At 43.8% G+C, this 20,761-nt stretch overlaps 1 protein-coding gene across 1 annotated transcript; it reads right to left on the bottom strand.

Moving 5' to 3' along the window:
* Window positions 1–12,146: 12,146 nt before the first annotated feature.
* Window positions 12,147–15,893, bottom strand: LOC134024687 (homeobox protein OTX2-like). The gene is made up of 4 exons (XM_062467291.1): window positions 15,811–15,893; window positions 14,534–14,737; window positions 13,877–14,028; window positions 12,147–13,563 (listed from the first exon to the last, which is right to left on the bottom strand). The coding sequence occupies exons 2-4, from the start codon at window positions 14,628–14,630 to the stop codon at window positions 12,943–12,945; spliced, it is 870 nt and encodes a 289-aa protein (XP_062323275.1). The 5' UTR covers window positions 14,631–14,737; window positions 15,811–15,893; the 3' UTR covers window positions 12,147–12,942.
* Window positions 15,894–20,761: the final 4,868 nt, after the last annotated feature.

The raw sequence follows: 20,761 nt of genomic DNA, 5'->3' as shown, positions 1-20,761 counted from the left end.
GAGTGTGGTGTTGGAGTGAGGAGAGAGTGTAGTGTTGGAGTGAGAAGGAGAGAGTGTGGTGTTGGAGTGAGAAGGAGAGAGTGTGGTGTTGGAGTGAGAAGGAGAGAGTGTAGTGTTGGAGTGAGAAGGACAGAGTGTGGTGTTGGAGTGAGAAGGAGAGAGTGTGGTGTTGGAGTGAGGGTGAACAAAGCTGGAGAAGACAGATAGTTGATAGTTTCTACGTCGTACTTCTTCCTGACAGAACGTCCTCCTTCTCTTCTCCACCTCCTCAGCGTAACCAATAGCAGCCCCCAGGAGCCTCAGATATAATTCCCTGTAAATGAAGGCTAATGAAGATGGTATTTTCCCTCATTACTTGTGTGTTTGGGGGGAAGGGTGCTAGTGTGGCGTAGCATACTCCATCACTTAATGTAGGACATTTGCCCGCAGGCAAGATGAGTCTCTCTCCACTCCTCCTGTTGAGCATCACATCTCTCAATTCTCTCTCCATCTCTCTCTCTCTCTCTTGTCTTTCTCTCGCCCTGTCTCTCTCTCTCTCTCCTCACAGTCCACACTGAAATAAACGACTGCTTTTCTTGGTGGTGTTTTCATCATTTTACGTAAAGTGAAGGCTTTATTTATGTTGTTGATATGTTGCAGGCACCTAAACGGGGATGGAAGAGTGAGGGGATCGTACTGTATTTATCTGAATGAGAAGTAAATGATTGACTTCAAAGGATATCATGTACTCCATGACAATCCTGAGCAGGAGACAACCTGCTGGTGAGAGAATGGCCAGGCCCGAACAGACTCAGATAACATCTCTGACAGGTACAGGACGTCTGAAAACATTTCTCATTACACCTTATCACAGAGCACAGAGGGGGGTTGCATGAAGCAAATTAGACAAGCAAATGAAAGAGAGTGTGTGCGTGTGTGTGTGTGTGTGCGTGTGTGTGTGTGTGTGTGTGAGAGAGAGAGAGAGAGAGAGACAGAGAAACAGGGAGGGTGGAGGTGGGGGAACATCAAAGTGTTGCGGTCTATTTAAATTGAGTGATCTTGTGTGAAAGAGCCCCCTACATAAAGATTACCCCCCACCCCCATACCTAATATCACACAGCTCACACTCCTGGATTTACGTGTCAGGGGTTAATAACTATGAGGATGAGGATATTATAGGGTTCAAGTGGTGTGTGTCCTGGTGTGTGTGTGTCCACATGCACATCTCAAGAGAAGGGGGGCGAGCGAGAGATAGAGAGAGAGACGGCTGACACATGCCACATCTCCCGGGGCGAGCCCCCCCTCTCCTCCTGAGAGGAGGAGAGGAGGAGGAGAGGAGGACAGGAGGAGAGGAGGAGAGGAGGACAGGAGGAGAGGAGGAGAGGAGGAGAGGAGGAGAGGAGGAGAGGAGGAGAGGATCACAGAGAGAACAGAGGCCCTCTCTGAGAGGGGGTGAGTTTCTTCTCTCGTTTTTCCTCCTGTTTCCTTCTTTACTTTTCTCGACGTGAATTGTATGGTCTTTTGTTAAAGAGTGGGAGGCCTGAGACGGTGTGTGTGTGCGTACGAGTGTGTGTGTGTGTGTGCTCTATCCCACCCGCCAGATTAATGACGGTGCTTTAGTGTGGACTGGAGCTCTCCTTCCCTCTCTCTCTCTCTCTCTCTCTGATAACGGCGCATGGCGCTGCTTCCTGTTCGCTGCTCCCCGTGCTCAATTTCAGATAGCGCTAATGGAATCTGTCCCGCGCGATTGTAATGCGAGCGAGACTCATTTGCCACGGAGCTCGGAGCTGTCAGCTTGGCGGGGCTGTGGGGGGCGAGGCACGAAGGAGGAGAGGAGGACAGGAGCAGGGGAGGAAGCAGGGGAGGATGGGTGGAAGGAGGGGAGGAGGACAGGAGCAGGGGAGGAAGCAGGGGAGGATGGGTGGAAGGAGGAGAGGAGGACAGGAGCAGGGGAGGATGGGTGGAAGGAGGGGAGGAGGACAGGAGCAGGGGAGGATGGGTGGAAGGAGGAGAGGAGGACAGGAGCAGGGGAGGAAGCAGGGGAGGATGGGTGGAAGGAGGGGAGGAGGACAGGAGCAGGGGAGGATGGGTGGAAGGAGGAGAGGAGGACAGGAGCAGGGGAGGATGGGTGGAAGGAGGAGAGGAGGACAGGAGCAGGGGAGGATGGGTGGAAGGAGGAGAGGAGGACAGGAGCAGGGGAGGATGGGTGGAAGGAGGAGAGGAGGACAGGAGCAGGGGAGGATGGGTGGAAGGAGGAGAGGAGGACAGGAGCAGGGGAGGATGGGTGGAAGGAGGAGAGGAGGTGTTTGTGTGTGCGTGTGTATGTGTGTGTGTGTTTTTCTGTCCTGCATGTAAGTGTGTGTGCTGAGATGTGTTTGGAGGATTGCAAGGTTTGGAGGGAGTTGGCAGGATTTCTTTCTGTTATTGTATGTGTGTGCGTGTGTGTGTGTGTGTATGTATGTGTGTGTGTGTGTGAATACAGCAGGCCCCGCTTTGCCTCAGTGCCGAGACCTCTAAGCTTCAGAAGGAGAGAGAACTGTGCAACAACACACACACCGTAGAGACTCCAGGACACGGCACAGACATGCGCCGACTCACACCTCGCCCTGTTTGAACTCTGCACTCTCAATCTTTAAATCTTTAAAACACTGTAAATGCAGAGGTTATATGGATCATTCACACTGAATAAATCCTCATTATTGCTGACTTCTTGGAACTAAGTGGGAAGCACTTACAGAGAGAGATATTGATGTGTTGAACATGGATGGTCTTGTTAGGCACCAGATTCTCTCGCTATCAGATAGTGAGAGAGATAGAGCAGCTGAAAGATTATGCATCTTGTAATGTATTTTAGCAAGGGCCATGCCTTGGACCAACACCACTGTCCTGCAGATGGCAGTATGAGTCTGGAGAACAATCACAAAAGACAAGTGCTGACCACTGACGGTCACAACTGCAGTCCAACTTCTGTGCCTGCCTTTGTCTGTTGTTTTGATTCTCTCTTTCATAAAGTCTCTCTTGTATTCTTTTCTTCCAATTGTTTCTAAATTTGATTCCATATGTCCGTATACTACATTCATGTATGCCTCAATCTGTCTCTCTCTCTCTCTCTCTCTCTCTCTCTCTCTCTCTCTCTCTCTCTCTCTCTCTCTCTCTCTCTCTCTCTCTCGCTCTTTCTCTCTCTCTCTCTCTCTCTCTCTCGGTCAGATTGGAGAGGGAAAGCCCAATTTGGCAGGACTACGGGGATTACAGTTGTCGTCTGCATATTTAATCTAGAACAGACTGTCCCAGTGTGTCTGCACTTAAAATGACCAGTCCTCCCTGTCTGTTCCATCCCAACCTTTCAAAACACTAAACACTGCTGCAGTTTATTAGGCTCTTTTAAACCACTGACCAAATCCCAAAGACAGGCTTTAGGGCAGCCAGAGGCCCCATTAGAAGCACTCTACCCCCTGGGACGAGTTCAGAGATCCTTGTGGGGGGAGCCACAGCTAAGGCCTTCCATTGCCGTTTGTGACGTCCATCAGTTATGAGAGAAGACGGCCGAACGCTGGCAGCCATGTTGGACAGTCATTCCCCTGTAGAGTCGGAGCTGATCCTGGATGATGACACTGCCACCTCTCTGTACATGCTGTACAGAGAGGTGGCACCTCAGTTACACAGATGTATGAGAGGGTCAGAGGTCAAACTTTAATGCATCAACTTCCTGTAGCGCGCAAACACTCAGTCTCTCACACACATACGCACTCTCACTTAAACTAGCACACTGGTGCATATGCTTAATCACCAGTGGAGTCTCCCAGGAAAATAGCAAGCCTCTGTGGATTAAATCCTGGGAGCAGAACATTAGAGAAGTGTACAGTTCAGCTCTCACAGAACAGTCAAATGATTATCTCTCCAGAGAGAGGGAGGGGGCAAGAGAGAGGGAGAGAGGGAGAGAATGGAACACAGAGAGATGCAAAGAATTGAGGAAGAGAGACAGAAGTGGAGAGAGCCAGACAAGGAAACATAGGGAGGATTGTGGAGTTGAACGGATGACAGATAGGGATACAGAGAAAGAAAAGCGACAGAGAGAGAGAGAGAGAGAGAGAGAGAGAGAGAGAGAGAGAGAGAGAGAGAGAGAGAGAGAGAGAGAGAGAGAGAGAGAGAAAGGGGGCCACAAATTGGCGAAGGAAAGTCAGGGTCTCTGCTTTGCATTTCATTTACATGCCTGGCCTCTGCTTTGCATTTCATTTACATGCCTGGCCGTATCGACCAATCGGATTGGGAGCAGAGCCCGCGGCTTAGGAAGGCAAATAAAGACTCCAAATGCCTTCACTGCTCTCATCCCTCTCTCTCATAATACCCTGTCTGCCTTTCTTTTCTCTCTCTCTCTCTCTCTCTCTCTCTCTCTCTCTCTCTCTCTCTCTCTCCTCTCTCATCTCTCTCTCTCTCTCTCTCTCTCTCTCTCTCTCTCTCTCTCTCTCTCTCTCTCTCCCTCTCTGTCTCTCCCCTCTCTCTCTCTCTCTCTCCCTCTCTTTCTCCCCCCACTGTCATAATACCCTTTCTCTACCCATTCTCTCCTCTCTGGCGTGGTGCTATAAGTAGACCCTGTCCGATGAGATAGTGGGTTGGGAGGGGGGAGGGGGGGGGGAGAATGAAGGAGGAAGTAGGGGTAGGGTAAAGGGAGAACGAGGGGAGTCTTTGGAGATGACTTTGGTTGCCACCCGCCGAGTAGAAATGGAAAGGGGGGGGGGGGGGGGTTGGGAGTGTGTGTGTGTGTGCGTGACTGGATATGTGTTTGCATCGACGCGCGTAGAAAGCATTGCAGCATCCTCTTACCTTTCCAAGGCTCCCTGGCTGCTCACCTGCATGACATATTTGTAGGAGCAGAGGGACATCTGTTAAGCTGAGAGACTCACCGCGGCTGGCTGCAGGCCCACCGGCAGATTAACAGGAGACTCCGGTTCACTTCTGACGTTCACTGTGAGAGTACCATTCTAACCTCAAGGCACAGGAATGTCAAAATTGGTCATCAAGATTCCCGTATGACACAAAGTTGAAATATACCCCCCTGCCTGATGCTACATGCACATAACAGTGCTGGTGAACACTCAGGTAAGTGAGCTCTAAAGCTTATCCACATTCAGACACCCAATGGGACAGGATCTAAATATGTGTGAAATATTAAGTTTAATGCACACAAATGCAGTTGTGTGTTTGCATACTCACATTAACTCACACAAGCACGTGAAACAAACACACACCCCATGATGAAAACTGCAACTCCTCTATGATGTCATGGATAGCTTGTAAAGGCCTTGACACACACACATACACACACACAGACCCTATACACACACATACTGTATACACAAACATACACAGACACACACACACACACTCTTTCTGTACACACATCCACACACAATTACACAGTCTGACTTCATTTGAATAATGGAGTGTAAACAGGCACATTAGCTATCCCCATGCATGGCCACGGGCATCTATCACAGGGGTCCTTCAGGATCGTCACACATTCACACACATGTACACACACTCACACACACACTCACACACATGTACACACACTCACTCACACACACATGTAAACACACTCACTCACACATACACACACATGTACACACACTCACACACTCACTCACACATACACACACATTTAAACACACTCACGCACACATACACACACATGTACACACACTGACACAAACATACCTCAAGGTGGTAATTTTGTTCCACATTTAGTGATTTTGCTTTCATCCTTTCAGAGCACCTTTCTAATAGCGTAGGATGGTTTTGGGGGTGGCGCTGGAAATAAGGAGAGCGAAAGACGGGAATCAGGTAATATAAGTGAAGAAGACCATTTTCTCACACTAGTATCATTGATTTTTAACGCTTTGACAATATACTCACTTTGACCAGAAGGTGCTAGAGGATAGCTAGGGGTTGAACTCATCCCCTTAATATCTGCAGTTCTGCCAAATAGTCTGAAATATGACACTTATATTCTTGATATTCATCATCTATAAATGCTGTAATTGTTAGTGATTGCTTGGTAGAGGTGGAGGGGTGTCAGAAATGTCTGTGGACTATCGAGTATGAGGCTCAGCCTTAATGAGGTCACAATAGGATGAGGTCATTAGCAAAAAGAAACCCACTAACCCTGTGGGGTCGAGGGGGTAGAGGGCCCCATCCTTCCATCACCCATCATCCCATGTCTCTAGCTCCCACACACAGGGCAGAACCCCCCCCCCACCCCCCACCCCCACACACACACACACACACACACACACACAGAAGTGAGTGAATCATGTCCCTCAAGTCCCAGTGTGGACCACCACAATCCCAACCAGGAGGTCCACATCATCAGACTGGTCCAGGCCTGAGACTACATCATCCTCCTCTCCCACCTCAGGAAAACACAGAGCAGATGCCAGAGAGCAAGGATCCGCACGCTTCACTGACTTCCTGTCTTCTGCGTTGAATGGATCACTCATCTCCGGGACAGGGCCCAGGGAGAAGGCCTTGTCATAACATACATGGTCAGGCCCATGATGCCCACCAAAGAACAACTGCCACTAGATCTCAGAGCAGTGGTATAGAAAGCCAACGGGGTCACCAGCAGTCAGAGTTTAGAACCCGACGTTGTGATCCCTCGTTGTTGTTTGTTTCCGAGCGTTCTGTTGCTATTGTTGTTGTCTTGTGTTATTGTTCTTATTTTCCTGAACCCCTCCTGACCTTTATTTCTTGACGCCGTCCTGTTGGCTGTTCGGTCGTGACGTCATCATGTTTTTGTTTGGCGAAAGTAGGCCAGCGTGGTTGTTATGTGTCACAGTGAACCCACGCATGTCCACGTGGCTAAGCACCCCCCCTGTCCTGCCCACACACACCCCGGAACACTCGACACCAACGGAACACCGACAGAACAACACCATCACGCAAAACAACAGACAGTAGTATCCGCACACTGGGAGATTTGGGAGAAAACCATGTACTTAGAGAAGTGTGACAACATGCTGAAACTAACAGCTACACATCTTTATTACTGTAATCTCAATCCACATATATCACACTATGACAAGACCTTACGCAAAATATACAATCATATATTCTGTATTTCTCCTGAAATAAATCATCAAAACGCATTGTGTTGCAACACCACCAAACTGGTAAATGACTCTTTAAACCAGTAGAAGTGAGGTCAATCTGGGCTGGGCTATCCTGCGTGTCCTTTGTGGGACCAGGGGCATATTTGTGTTGGTGTATCTCCATTGTGACGCGTGTAATCCTCGTGCTTTCTAATCCCGGAGCAGGTGGCTGGGCGAGGGGGGGGGGGGGGGCAGAGAGGGCACACTTCCCCAGCCTGCAGCCCGCAGACACACACGCTCACACACATGCACGCACACGCACACACACACATGCATGCACATGCACACATGCATGCATACACACACGTGGGCACACGAATGATCCACTTGCCCAGAAAGGGCTCACAAACGGACACCTCTTCCTCAGCCTGGGGTTTTAACACATAATAGGATCTACTGTGAAATAAGGACCCTGAACATACACACATACTCATACACCCCCATCCTCAGACATACAAACACACACACACACACACACACACAAAACATACTCTGGCAAAATATACACTGGCATTGATATCCCCTTCTCCTGTCCTCCCATCTTCTTTCCTGCATCCACAGATAGACAGGCACGCACGCTTCCAGGGGCTAGCTAGCACTCTGCTGCCCTTAACAGGTGGACCAGGGGAGGGTGGGGTGCAGAGAGGGGCATCTGTCAACAAACTCTGCATCTTCCTGAACCAACTCTCCATCTGCTGACATGGTAGGATGAGGACGAGGACGGGGACATTGGGGGGGGGGGGGGCAGGGGGGGAAGGGGGGAAGGGGGGTGGGGGGGGTTGTTGGAGAAGCATACGGGAGGCCAACATTAGTTGACCTACTCTGACAAGCCTGGTAGTTCCATGAATGTCACATGTGTTAGTGTGTTAGAGTGAGACTTGTCTCATTGACATAGGGTCTGGGGTATCCAGGGCGTTCACAGTCATAGTGCAGGTTTGGAAGTGAGTCAGTGTCAATGATAGTCTCCCATGGTCTTTTTATACTTAACTCTGTACTATACTCTGGAGAGATACAGACAGCATTGTTCAGTGAGTACCTTCAAATGAGGTCACATGATCAATAAGGGCAACTGCTAACCCATCTAGAAGTTCAATGACGTCTTTCTGTAGAGCCATTACTAAATGTCTCAAATGAACAAACCGTAGACCATTGCATTTCAAAGGGCCTTTTTGATATCTGTAGGTACAGGATGCTTGATAACATATCCATCAACCTTTTGAGTCCAATGCTTTTAGCCCCACAACAAGCTTATCCATGCAAATTTGGCCATTTGATGCTTGTAATCTGTTATTAGAATTTCTCCCTTTTTGCTCTTAAGTAGATTTGTGTGTGAGTGTTTCATACTAATGATCTGTTCATATAAAGTGGGGAGTGTTTTGTTGGCCTCGTGTCCAGTGTCCTTTAAATCCTGGAGTTGAAAGGTTTCCAAGCTAAATGGACACTTGGAAAAAATAACTAGGCATTAACTTCACAAAAGCCTCAAATGGCTTTTTTATACATATGTCGGAATTTTTAAAGCTGTAAACAGCTTTATTCTTTGTGATTTTTTCCCTGTCTTTTATCTTGTCAGAATAAAACCGTATTTATATATTTTGACTCACACTTGTAACCATCCATATGTTTAAAGAACTAAGCCAAATCCTAAAACTAGTCAAATGAATTCTTAATAAATCGTTATACATGTAGTGAATGACATGTTATTATGGGTATTTGGATGTAGATTATAATATAAAACCATACCACGATACACTTATGATCCTTGATCTTCTGCTGTACTATTTGTATGTTGCTTTAGATAAAAATGTCTACTAAATGAATAAAATGTAAAATGTAAATACACAGTAGGTTTGAAAAAATGAGTCTTGCTTTGGATTCAAGGTCAAATTATGGTACAGAAATTGATACAGAAGCTTTATAAATTGTTGACATAATTTAGGTACTGTTACAGGCATCCTCCTCTTTTAAAGTCAACAAATATCAAAAAGAAGACCATTATTTTGATAGTTGTTCGATTTTGAAGGTACCTAATGTACTCTCAACATGATGTCAAAGTTGTCACATTTGGGGTGACATTCAGTAAAAATAGCATCAACAGAAGGTGAACGCATCTATTATTGGAACAACACTTAGGAAGCCATGAAGACTTGGATCCAACGCAGGAAAAGCAGTCCTCTTCATCAAAACATTGGACCAGACCCAGATATCCCTCAAAGTTAAGGAACGTGACTGAGGAAAGTCCTTGTCATGACATCTAATCATTGCAAACTAGTTGCTCTCTCTGAAGCAAATAAAATATTTTATCGAAATGGATTTAGGCAAATGCTGTTCTCTGTATGGGATAATTACATGTTTATGAAAAAGTTTCATGGAAATTCTCCCCTTGTGTTGTATTTATAAAACAGAATATGCAGTATTCCTCTTGTGTGACATAAAGATGACCACGATCAACTGACAAAAGCTGAGTGGCATGTAACGTTGTACACTATGCAATTGATGTACACACATTTACTCCACATGACATGAAAAAAAAATCTCAAAATATTCTTACATTCAGGCTGCATTTTAATGTGTGCATTTATTTAATGCATTTAATCGCATAAAATAATCTCCAAGATTAGATCCCATTAAACACTTATTTTTTTACATGCATAGGAGGTCATATGTGTATCAGTGTGTTTATTGTAGATCCATTAACTGTATTCCCCAACCGCCAGATTCAAACTCTCTTTACAACACAGGAACACTATTGTTTCATTGAGCCAAATGAGATTCCATGTTTGTTTGTGCAGATGAATTATGTATGTGTTGATGTGTTGATATATGATAGACACTGCAGGACTGCCTGGGAATGTAGGACACGTGTTTCTGCATAACAATAGTCTTCCGTTTAGTTCTCACAAACAAAGTAGCCTATCTGTTTATTTCGGAGGTTCTATTCTATGAACAAATGTAACGTCCTACTCCGTGGCTTGTTCTGCACCTGCTGCCTTTATAAATGGTTAAGACCTCAATAAGCAAATGTTTGCCTTTACGGGGAATTTGTGACAGCTTGGCAAAGTTTACCATAAATGGAATTTCTATTGAATAGCACTCATCCGATATTTGGCCAGAATAGGCAACGACCTTTTTTTAAGCGACATTTTCAAACGCAAATGAGACCGAGCAATAATGCTTCTTGATTCATTCAATGTTCGCTATACTAATAATGTACACAATTTATATCTAACATTTTAACATTTATATCTAAAGTTTTACACTACAAGTAGTAGTGCAATACGGATTTATTAGGCTGGGACCATCTTGGCTTTCGGCTTTTGAGGATGCAGGTCACAGGACACTTGACTCTTCATGTCAACAAATTAAGACTCTCCAAGTCAAACAAAAGCAATTTCTCTTCGTTCTCCTTTCAAGAAGCGTCATATCAGAGTTTCGCTCGTGCCAAACTGCTTATGGTTGGACGTCAATTTGCGTACGTCGCTTGGGAAAGCGTGACCGCAGTCAGACAGCTTCGTCCGGAGAGCATTCTGTCAGCAGTGACCGGGGCCTATTGGGCCCTTTATTGTTTAAAATCTACAAATGCTTCTGAGAGGATTAATGAAGCGTCTGCCGGACCCATATGCCCCTTGTTGTCGCGTGTGTCTGCCTAATTAAAACCAAAAGCATCCTAATGGAATCTTGGACTGCAGTACTTTTGATCCCTGACTCGTGACTCAATAAAATCAAATACTAGCCTATAAGTAAGACTGGGCATTTACGGTTTTTATGGCCTATGTAGTATATGTTTGTTCTACTGTAGCGATGATGTAGCCTCCATATAGAGATAGTAAAAGTGTTTTTGCTTTTTTGCTTTAGGCCCTAACCCTAATGTAAAATGTAGCCTACTGAATTATGTTTCATAGTTGGAGCATTTTTCATCCACAGGTGCTATAGGCTACATCAGGTCAACAATAGTCTCCCATATATTCGTTTAGTTTATACCCATGGTTTCGTGTATGATTATGATTAACTGTTTTGAAGGCCTCAAGCATCTCATAAGAACAGTATTAGATTTTTTTAAATTTCCACATTATAGCAACATGTACGTTAGAGCATTGATTAATAAGGATTGATTTACTTGGATTTGCCTGTATTCAACAAGTGGTAAATTGGTTTAAAGACACACTAGTTTCACGCCACTTTGATGGTTGTTTACCCAAATCATGCGTGTCGAAGTAAATCCCAAACAAATACATTTTAAAATCAAAATTAAAAAGTAATGACTTGGGTCTATCTTGAATTTTTAATAAATTAGAGGTATTTCTTAGAGCTCTACTCGGGTCGTCTGGAGTAAAGTTGGCTTTAGACTAGACATAATACGAAAATTAAGCATATGAGTTTAGGTTGTTTCATTAGGCCTATACAAATTTATTTCAGGGGCATGGGATTAAACTAAACATCAATGTGCTAATGTTTTGTATTTGATGTTACCTACACAGTATTACTATCTACAGTCTAGGCTAGGTTGTCCCATGACACATAACTGAAACTTTGAATTATCCGGTTTGAATGTATTCATTAAAAGTGTTAGTCTGCTGTTTTGGTTTGGTTTGTTAACTATTTTCAACAGTAAACAGCAGCTATTGTGGAAAGGTTTGGAACTAACCTTGCCCTGCCTTAAACAACCGTTAGGATCATCGAAAAAAATGAGATGATGAAAAAGAAATAAACAGGTTCGATGCCAGCTTGGGCACTCAGTATTTTCTAAAATACAGCAGGCAATTTCACTTAGTCTGGATACTTGGAAGGCAGATCCATGTGAACTGGACTGCGGCAGCCAAAATGAACACACTCCAGTGAAACGCTGGATTATCTTTCGAAGGATTAGCATAGTTTTCCCGTTCTGCACATTCCTGCTACTAATACTTGAAATCGTGTTCAAGCACAACGCACTGGGCTCAGTGACGCAGCCTGTGGTTTTGACAGGAAGACTGTTTCACAAAGACACACATTTATAGTTAAACAAGTGACACATGTGGAATCGGTTCAAACTCTTTATTAATGTGCGTGGCCTCTCAATACCAGTACGACAACCAGTTGTCATTGATGGTTTAATGGATTTAGCTGCTTGATGATCTGCTTCCTCGTACACATTTCGACCACACTCCCTACTTCAACTAATATTTTGCAATAATAATTTATCAATTTCAACACTTGAACATGAAAAAATATGAAATTCACAGTTGGATGATCGCTGGCGAAGAGCGAATTGCATACAGAAATACAAAGACCACAATCTTACAAATCTAACACAGATAAATCAAAAACACTTAAAATTGGACAATTCTTAACACACGCATACCGACTGATTGTCTCTTTGAGCTAGTCTTATAAACATTTTTATTTAAATTAAATAGTGCATCCAGGTTCGCCTCATAGGCGCGCTCACACTTACTCGCGCGCACACACGCACACACTCACACACAATGCTTTGATCAAAGGGCCCCTTCAGAATGCCAACCAAGAGGTTCGGCGAGTCCTAAGAAGCTTAGGAAAAGCTGACCCATTCCACGCACTCAACCGGGTTGAATCTTCTCTTGATCATTTTCTTCTTGGGTAGCAATAGTTATATGTCCTTGATGATCAAAGTTAAGGAGTTTACTATGACTGTTCAATGTATTAGCCCAACAGGGGAGAAAACTGGCATTGACTGGCAGTTCTTTCTGCTGCCTGAGGTAATAGTTTGTAGTTCAGGCCCAGTCGCTGGACGGCTTTCCCAACCTGTCTTGGCGCATGATGTTTTGTTCAAAACATTGTGAAAAAGATCGTTTCAGTCTTTTCACAATACCTGAAATTTCCACGATGACGCCTGGTCTTTGTAATCCAAACAGTCAGCGTTGAAATTCAGTTTCCACGATCCAGTTTGGTCTTTATAATCCACACAGTCTGCTGGGCCGCTGAAGCCCAGGCCTGCGGGCCCATACCCAGTCGTGGAGAGGGAGGACGCTGGGCTCAGGTGACTGGAGACCCCGTTCGTGCCCATTGGACTCATGGTAGAGCCTGCAGCAGATAGTTGGTGGTGCATAGGCGAAAGGTAAGACCCGCAGTCCATCCCTCCGAAATACGAAGAGGACCCCGCGTAACCTTGGTTGTATCCTGACGCTTGTGAATATGTCATAGGGTAGGTTCGTTGCATGCACGACGAGGAGGAGGTAGAGAGTGGATCAGAGAGAGGGGAGATGGAGGCCGGGCTCCAGATGGACACTGGAGCACTGCTACTGCTCACAGCGGGGATTGGGGTGCTGGAGGGTGGCGTAAACTGGCCGCTTGTGCCGCTCTCAGAGCTAGCCTCTCTTATCGGGGAACTTTTCTTTTTGACTGGCCTTGTCTTGCTCTGGGTGCCGCTCTGAGTTTGTTGTGCCTGTTGGCGGCATTTTGCCCTCCGGTTCTTAAACCATACCTGCAACAGAAAAAATAGCCTACATATTAACGCGGGCCAAATCGTAAAGCCATGGAAATTAACATTTGGTTGATCGAGAAGAGATGACAGGCTTTTGAAATCAACACAAAAGAAAATATTTAGGCACCAACTAGCCTACCACTCACCACGAGGTGACTATTCATTAGAAGCTGAATGAAATGTGTAGAGGACACTTGAAGTGAAGTGGCGTCTGAGTGGCTACTTGACATCTCAGAACCAAATATTGAACATCGCACCATTACAGACACAAAACTCTAAGCAGACATGTTTTGAGCCACGGCTATAACCTCACCTGAACGCGAGACTCAGGTAGATTGATCTTCAAGGCCACTTCCTCTCGCATGAAGATGTCAGGGTAGCGGGTCTTGCCGAACAAGTTCTCCAGAATGTCAAGCTGAGCGCGCGTAAATGTAGTCCTCTCACGCCTCTGCTTACGAGGGGTAGCTGTGGACAAAACAATCAATCGCAAAATAAAAATTTAAACACCAACAAAACTCTAAATATGTTGGAATTTGAGCAGTTAAATATTACATAAATGTTGGCTAAACACAAGTAGATCATTGGTCAAATCGGACTTTCATTGATCAAACCTTTAGGCTTGTCGGTTAAATATTTTATCCTTTAAGGGCCAAAAATTGAAATAATATTTTCTATTAAAGACAATGCATGGCCAAATATAGCCTACTATCTATTATGGTAGAGTACAGTCCAAACGTAGCCTAATCAACACAGGTCTAGTTATTATAACAGTGTAGCCAATATGTGAAAGAAACCAATACTTTGAACGTAAAAAAACGAATACATATATTTTTTAGTCATGGTAATTTATTATTTTCTTTTTCATTTTAGTATAGGCTAACATTCGATTGAAAGAGTAAAAATTGCATCGACCGGGCATATATATAAAAAAGAGTCAGTCCTATATAATAAAACATTTTTATTTTCTCACCGGGGTATCCTACAGAAGGGTGCAGCAAGTCCATCCCAGAGGTAGATAAACTCAGCCCGTTGACTGTATAAGGTGGTTGCTTCAGATACGACATCATAGCAGCGTTCGGTCGAAGGGCAAAGTTGGAGAAAATGTTGAAAACCCAGAGAGCTTTGAAAAGCTCTATAAATCCTGTACGGTGTAAGTCTTCTTATTGTTCAACACCTGAAGATTTAGAACATGGAAAAATGTTAGCCTGTGGTTTTGGTTATCGATAGCCTTGGTTAGCCTTCGAATTCGCTCTCTTTACGCTGGGTGATGGATTTAAAAAATGAGCGTCGTTGCATGTGCAGCGCTCTTTAAGCAGACCCCAGACCCCCAGCTGTCATCGTGGACTGACGATGCTCTGCCTGACAAACGTTTGCGCCACTATACCCCCCTCCGTCACACCCCCACCTTTATGCACACACACTCTCTCTCTACTACTCACTCAACACCAACCACCAAAAAACATCCCATTTAGTGATGCACGCTCTCCCCGAGAACAAAACATTGTCGTTAAATTGCGCACACTCATTTGGCCCCAACCAGGCGCAAAATTTGCATAGTACCCACAGGTTAGGAGCAGCTAATTGTCTTCAGAATAGACGGCCTGATTGGGGGCCATTGCAAAAACAAAGGCCACTGTTGACCAGATAAGTAATACTGATAACAAAAGATCCTTTAGACGATAAATAAAGAAACTAAACTCTGTATCTATTTCGAAGCAAAGGACGTTGTCTGCTCAATGGAAAAAGGCTTTTGTATATAGACGTATTTTAATATAGCGGAAATACAATGTGAACTGCAATTCAGCAAATCGTCCTAGGAGTCAACTTAAGGGAATTCTCCAAATTGTCAATTCTACCTGACATTATTGATACTCCCAGGGCGATTTCCCACTAATTAATTGCTCCCGGTAATTAGATTTTGTTGGTGAGACTGTCGAAAAGTGTTGATTAGCAAAGACCACTTAATCTTAATCTAAACAAACACGCACTCACCCCTCAATTAACGAATTAGGATAGCTACATTTCTCTACAGAAAGAAAAAATATACTATTACAATTTGTTTTATATAGTTAAAAAACAGACAGAAAACATTTGATTTTAAAGGATTGAATCAAAGGCCTCTGATAAAAAAAAATAGGGGTGTAATTTTAAAGTAACATGGGATTTTTTTATATTGACTGCCAAAGACCGTTTACTGGTTACGTTTCTAACTGAAGCCCTGCCTAATTAGAATCAAATGTCACCTACCTGTAGAAGGACCTGGGATCCCTCCTTCTCTTGTGTGTGCTATTTTTTAACTGTGGGAGACCGCAAACGTTTATATAGCTTTTAACGGCCACCCCACTCAATCTGTCCATTTTTTTTACCCAGACCAGTCTACCGGTTGCTCCACATCCGTTCAATAATAATTACCCTGTCCAATAATTAATTATTATTGGCTACAACTTTTTGCAAAAAATTAACGAGATAATCCGAACGGCACGCGCTGCCCTGATTACAGGACGCTAGCTACGACTCCGCGCGCTTCGCATTCTGTCTGATTAATTTTCTGCGTCACGAAAATAAAACAAAGGCTGGTATTGTATTTAATAAGCAGCTGACTGCCAGACAACCCACCACCTTACTCACTTTCCCAAAGTAGTGCAGACATTCTGAAAATATAATAGGCTTGTAGATAGGCTAATAGTAAATAATGAAAGTTTTAAAACCATCATAACCATTATGCTATTAAAATGAGACATATGTAGGCCTATTTTTATAGCCTAATCAATATTATTATCATTGTTGGTACTATTATTAACTATTACTAAGCCTACACATGTAATTTTAAATTGACTGTTAAATTGTTGTTGTTATTATAATTATTATTATCAGGCTGTTATTATTCTTATTATTTAGTGGTAGCCTGGTAACGATCCCCACTTAATAAGAAGAACAAGAAGAAGAAGAACAAGAAGCTACTAATAACAATCATATTACGATAATTTAATGGAAATAATGGTGGTTTTATCCATGCTTTAACACAGTTTAAATGACCGTAAGGACTTTTATCGTAAACAATTTACTCAAGCAATGCGGTTGAATGCCCATCTACTATTCTCTGGCCGCCAGCAGAGCTAGTAAAGAGAGAGAGAGAGAGAGAGAAGTTTCTTTATCAACACGCCTTCCCAATTATCGTGCCACATGCAGAGGGATTTTCATCACAAAGGACACATGGTGACATTGATAATGATGTAGGCCTAATTTGATATATATAGAGGCAGGAGAGGTTAACATTGCCTTAAATTGGTAGCCTGGAGGTGAGATGTCGAAGTTTATCAAGTGAATTAAAGGAAATCCGTCAGCATAATTGATTTCAGTTTGCCTGTTTGGGATGTCCATCCTCAGCTTTATACTCCGAAAATCCCCAAAACAAGCCCATATGGGTTTTGCTTGATTATTAAATAGCTAATAATAGTGAGCGTGTCCTTTTGACAGCTAGGCCTAAATATTATGATGGGGATACCTGAAGACTTTGTGATTCAGTCATGAGGAATCATGCAACGAAATATTCTCTACATGATTGGTGCCAGTTGTAACATCTCAGCATGTCAGATGCTTTTTCTTTTACGCTCTGTAGGTCGAGTGATCCGTTAATGTTATAATAGGCTACGTGTAGGCCTATCCCCCACTTCGGTTTCGTTTTTTATGTTTTATTATTCAGAAACTAATGGTGTTTTACGAAGGAAAGCCATGGCCACAGATTTTACTCTTTGAGAATATTTGATATCACACATGCGTTGTAGCCTATAGGCGTTTCGAATTTTGTTGGTCAGTGCAACTTATAGTAAGAATTAAACATTCCCAGGGACCTGTCACGGGTTGATAATGTAACCCTTTCAAGGATATTTAAAAGCCCTGGCACACGAGCACCCCCCCCCCCCCCCTCTCTCTCTCTCTCTCTCTCTCTCTCTCTCTCTCTCTCTCTCTCTCTCACACACACACACACACACACACACTATCTCTCCCTCCCTCTCTCACACACACAAACACACACACGTACACATGCACAAAGGCCTTCATATTGATTCTAATAATGGTTAAAAATAGGTAAAATGTCGTTGAGATAAGATACAGAACATTTCAGCTGTGCAGTCTATTCCACATACACCCGTCTTTTCAAGTTGCCAAACATTGCAGCATTTCAGTGTTCTTTATTTTCTCTCTAAAAGAGAATTTGTCTACTCGTCCAAGAACACAAGTTTCTGTTACAGTCGCCTCGGTCCACCCCTCTCCTCGCTCCCTCCATCCCCATCGCAATAGACTGTCCTAGGGGACAGGTCGCGTTTAGGGGGGATTAACGTCTGAATTTGATTAGCAAGCAGGCTAATTGTTATCCAGTGCTCTTTTTTTTACCGTCTTGTATAACTGTAGACCGCGTGACATGGACCTTGATTATGTTGAATTTAAATATCCTTGATTCAATGAATGACAGTCCGCTTCTAAATTTCAAGAAAGGTTAGGCTCACCTGCAGGACTTGGGATCTTTAACTAATATTTGCCTTCTTATAAGGTATATGCTATATACTAAATTATTAGCTAATATATTTCCTATTTTGTTTCCTTATCCCAGAGCTACGAATCACACTGCTCTTGGCTTGCGCTGTGTCCTTTCATCTCTCGCTCTGATATATAATTCATTGCAAAATATCACACAGCCCCGGGGAGCGCTTCAACTAAACGGCGCTCTGATTGTAAAAGGTGAACGCGCTTGTTAACGTCTGTGGCAATATGCCCTCCCACTGGCCCCAGGCTTATTGAAGGAGTCACGGTTTCTCCTGCTGTTAGGGAGACGAATTGGGTAAGAATCGTGGGACAGTGATATTGGTCTGATATTGGCATACAAGAGCCATTTTGAAAAAAACTCTTACTGACTCAACATTAGGTCTGATATCTGCTATAATATTGTATTATTCTAAACAATATGTTATTAATTATCAGAAGGTTATCAAGATATGAAATATTATTCTAAACAATATTTTATTAATTAACAGAGGGTTATCAAGATATGAAACCATATAAACAAGCTACATTTTTGTTGAAAATATATTTATGACTATAATATAATCTACAACACCCAAAAATGTTTTCTTATACTCAATATATTGTATACTGCTGAATCCAAATCAATTTGTGTCAAAACGTATTCAGTGGAGTTCATCTGTCCATTCAAGGTCAAATCAATGTCTTGGCCTATACAGCCAACCCCATCTGTCAGCCACCACCCCTCTCACACACACACACACACACACCACACACACACACACACACACACACACACACACACACACACACACACACACACACCAAACCAAACTATAACCATCTGCACCATACAGTAAAATGGATCTATTGATGATGGTCATATAAACAATAACAGTATTGATATTGTGGTCGCACAAGTAACGTCAGACAATATTGAACCAGCACCAACAAAAGCCGACAGTACAGCTGGTTATAACCAAGCAATGCTGACAGGAAGCTGTGACCTCTGATTCGTCAGTGTGAACACCACACTGCTTCCCATTTCTAACTGACTTGGTCCTGACAAGAAACAGGCCTCAAGACTGACAGGTGAGCCCTCGAGCCCAAACTGTATTAGCAAGGGTATGGCTCACCCTTCTGTCATTCATACATACACAGTTCATTACCATACATTGTACACAGTAACTGAATGTCTATGGGTGTCTTGTCCATGCTGGTTCCTCGTTAACCTCCCAGGGACAAAAGGCAGTGTTGTGCCCACCAAGAGTCCTTAAACCTGGCCAGCAGGATCTGGGTCCTGGGGGCCACAAACCCCCACAACAGGGAGAAGGGAGGAGGGGGGCGGGACAGAGGAGGGACAAACAAAAACACAACCTGAGATCCTCCTAGCAAACAGCCCTCCTACCGATACACAGCTTCTGGGACCAACACACATTCCACCATTCACATTCTGATGTCACTGACCGCCCACCCACATAAACACACACAGAGACACACACACACACACACATACTGAGTGGTAGGGAATCAACAGGTATGGCACTATCAGTAACAAGGTTTAAGACAGAGGTATGCGTTTTCTTTTGGATTTAGAAAATGTAATTTTATGTTGGATTCTGAAACTTTTTTCTTTTTTCGTAAACCAGTTGTGTGATTAGGAATCAATAATAAACAAGTGAAATACAAAGATGATGAATGCGATACAGATTTAGGGGGAGGAGGGAGGGAAGGAGAGAGAGAGAGAGAGAGAGAGAGAGAGAGAGAGAGAGAGAGAGAGAGAGAGAGAGAGAGAGAGAGAGAGAGAGAGAGAGAGAAAAAAAGAAGGATGGGGGAGGAGAAAGAGTAATGTAAAGTTAATCCAGTCTGAATTGCTGGGTCCGGCTGCAGGAGTGACACTAAAAACAGTTTTTCTTTCTTTTCTTTTTTCTCCAAATTTGCTCTCCCCTCTGCCTCTCTCCTCTATTCCTCCTGTGTCTCGCTATTTTTCTGCCTCCTTATCCTTTTTAATTAGAGGGGCTATTCTGCTGTATAGAGGGCCTTAATCCCCTACTGACCAACAATGCAAAAAGCCAGCCTTTGAACAGCCGACCTGCACCCCCTGGTCCTAACCCCCCCCCCCCCCCCCCCCCAGTCAGAGCTCTGCCCAAACACTCTACAGCTCCAGCCGTTGGGAAACCCAGGATCTCCCCTGCTTTTTTCCATCTTCACCAGCCGTTGGACAAAGCTCATAGGGGTCCCAGTGCAAAGAGAACGTCTCTGAAAGAAGTTTGAGTTCTGTCAACATCCGGCAAAGTGGGCACAAAGTTTGTCTAGAACTCTGTGCACACTGTGTGTGCATTTGTGTGCGTGCATGTGTGTGTGTCTGGTTTGAAGTAGAGACCATTTTGGGTCCGTTTACACCAGGGAAAGAGTGGAATGCAGTGTGAGATTGATACAAATTCATTCCTGTAAATCAACCTACTCTGACAATCAGTTGCTAAAAAAATATATTAAGCTGTTCTGTCAGACAGTCGGGGAAAATATATTATGAACCGAAGGAAAATTGACCCAATATGTTAGGACCTTGTTGTCTTGATTGGAAAGGGTAAGAGAGTAAGAGCAAGAGAGGTTAGATGGGGTTTTAATAGATTCACTAAATACCCTCTTTCACAGCCATTAACATATGTATGAACAT

Source organism: Osmerus eperlanus, chromosome 8 (assembly GCF_963692335.1).
Source record: "Osmerus eperlanus chromosome 8, fOsmEpe2.1, whole genome shotgun sequence".
Taxonomy (NCBI): domain Eukaryota; kingdom Metazoa; phylum Chordata; class Actinopteri; order Osmeriformes; family Osmeridae; genus Osmerus; species Osmerus eperlanus.
The sequence above is the reverse complement of the archived record's forward strand: the minus strand, read 5'-3'. Positions and strand labels throughout refer to the sequence as shown.

Bases quoted from the DNA above. Each gene is read 5' to 3' on its own strand.
- LOC134024687 (XM_062467291.1), bottom strand. From the start codon at position 14,630: ATGATGTCGTATCTGAAGCAACCACCTTATACAGTCAACGGGCTGAGT. The intron at 14,029-14,533 runs GTGAGAAAATAA...TTTTGTCCACAG, and splicing joins CCCTTCTGTAGGATACCCCG to CTACCCCTCGTAAGCAGAGG. The intron at 13,564-13,876 runs GTGAGGTTATAG...TTTCTGTTGCAG, and splicing joins TACCTGAGTCTCGCGTTCAG to GTATGGTTTAAGAACCGGAG.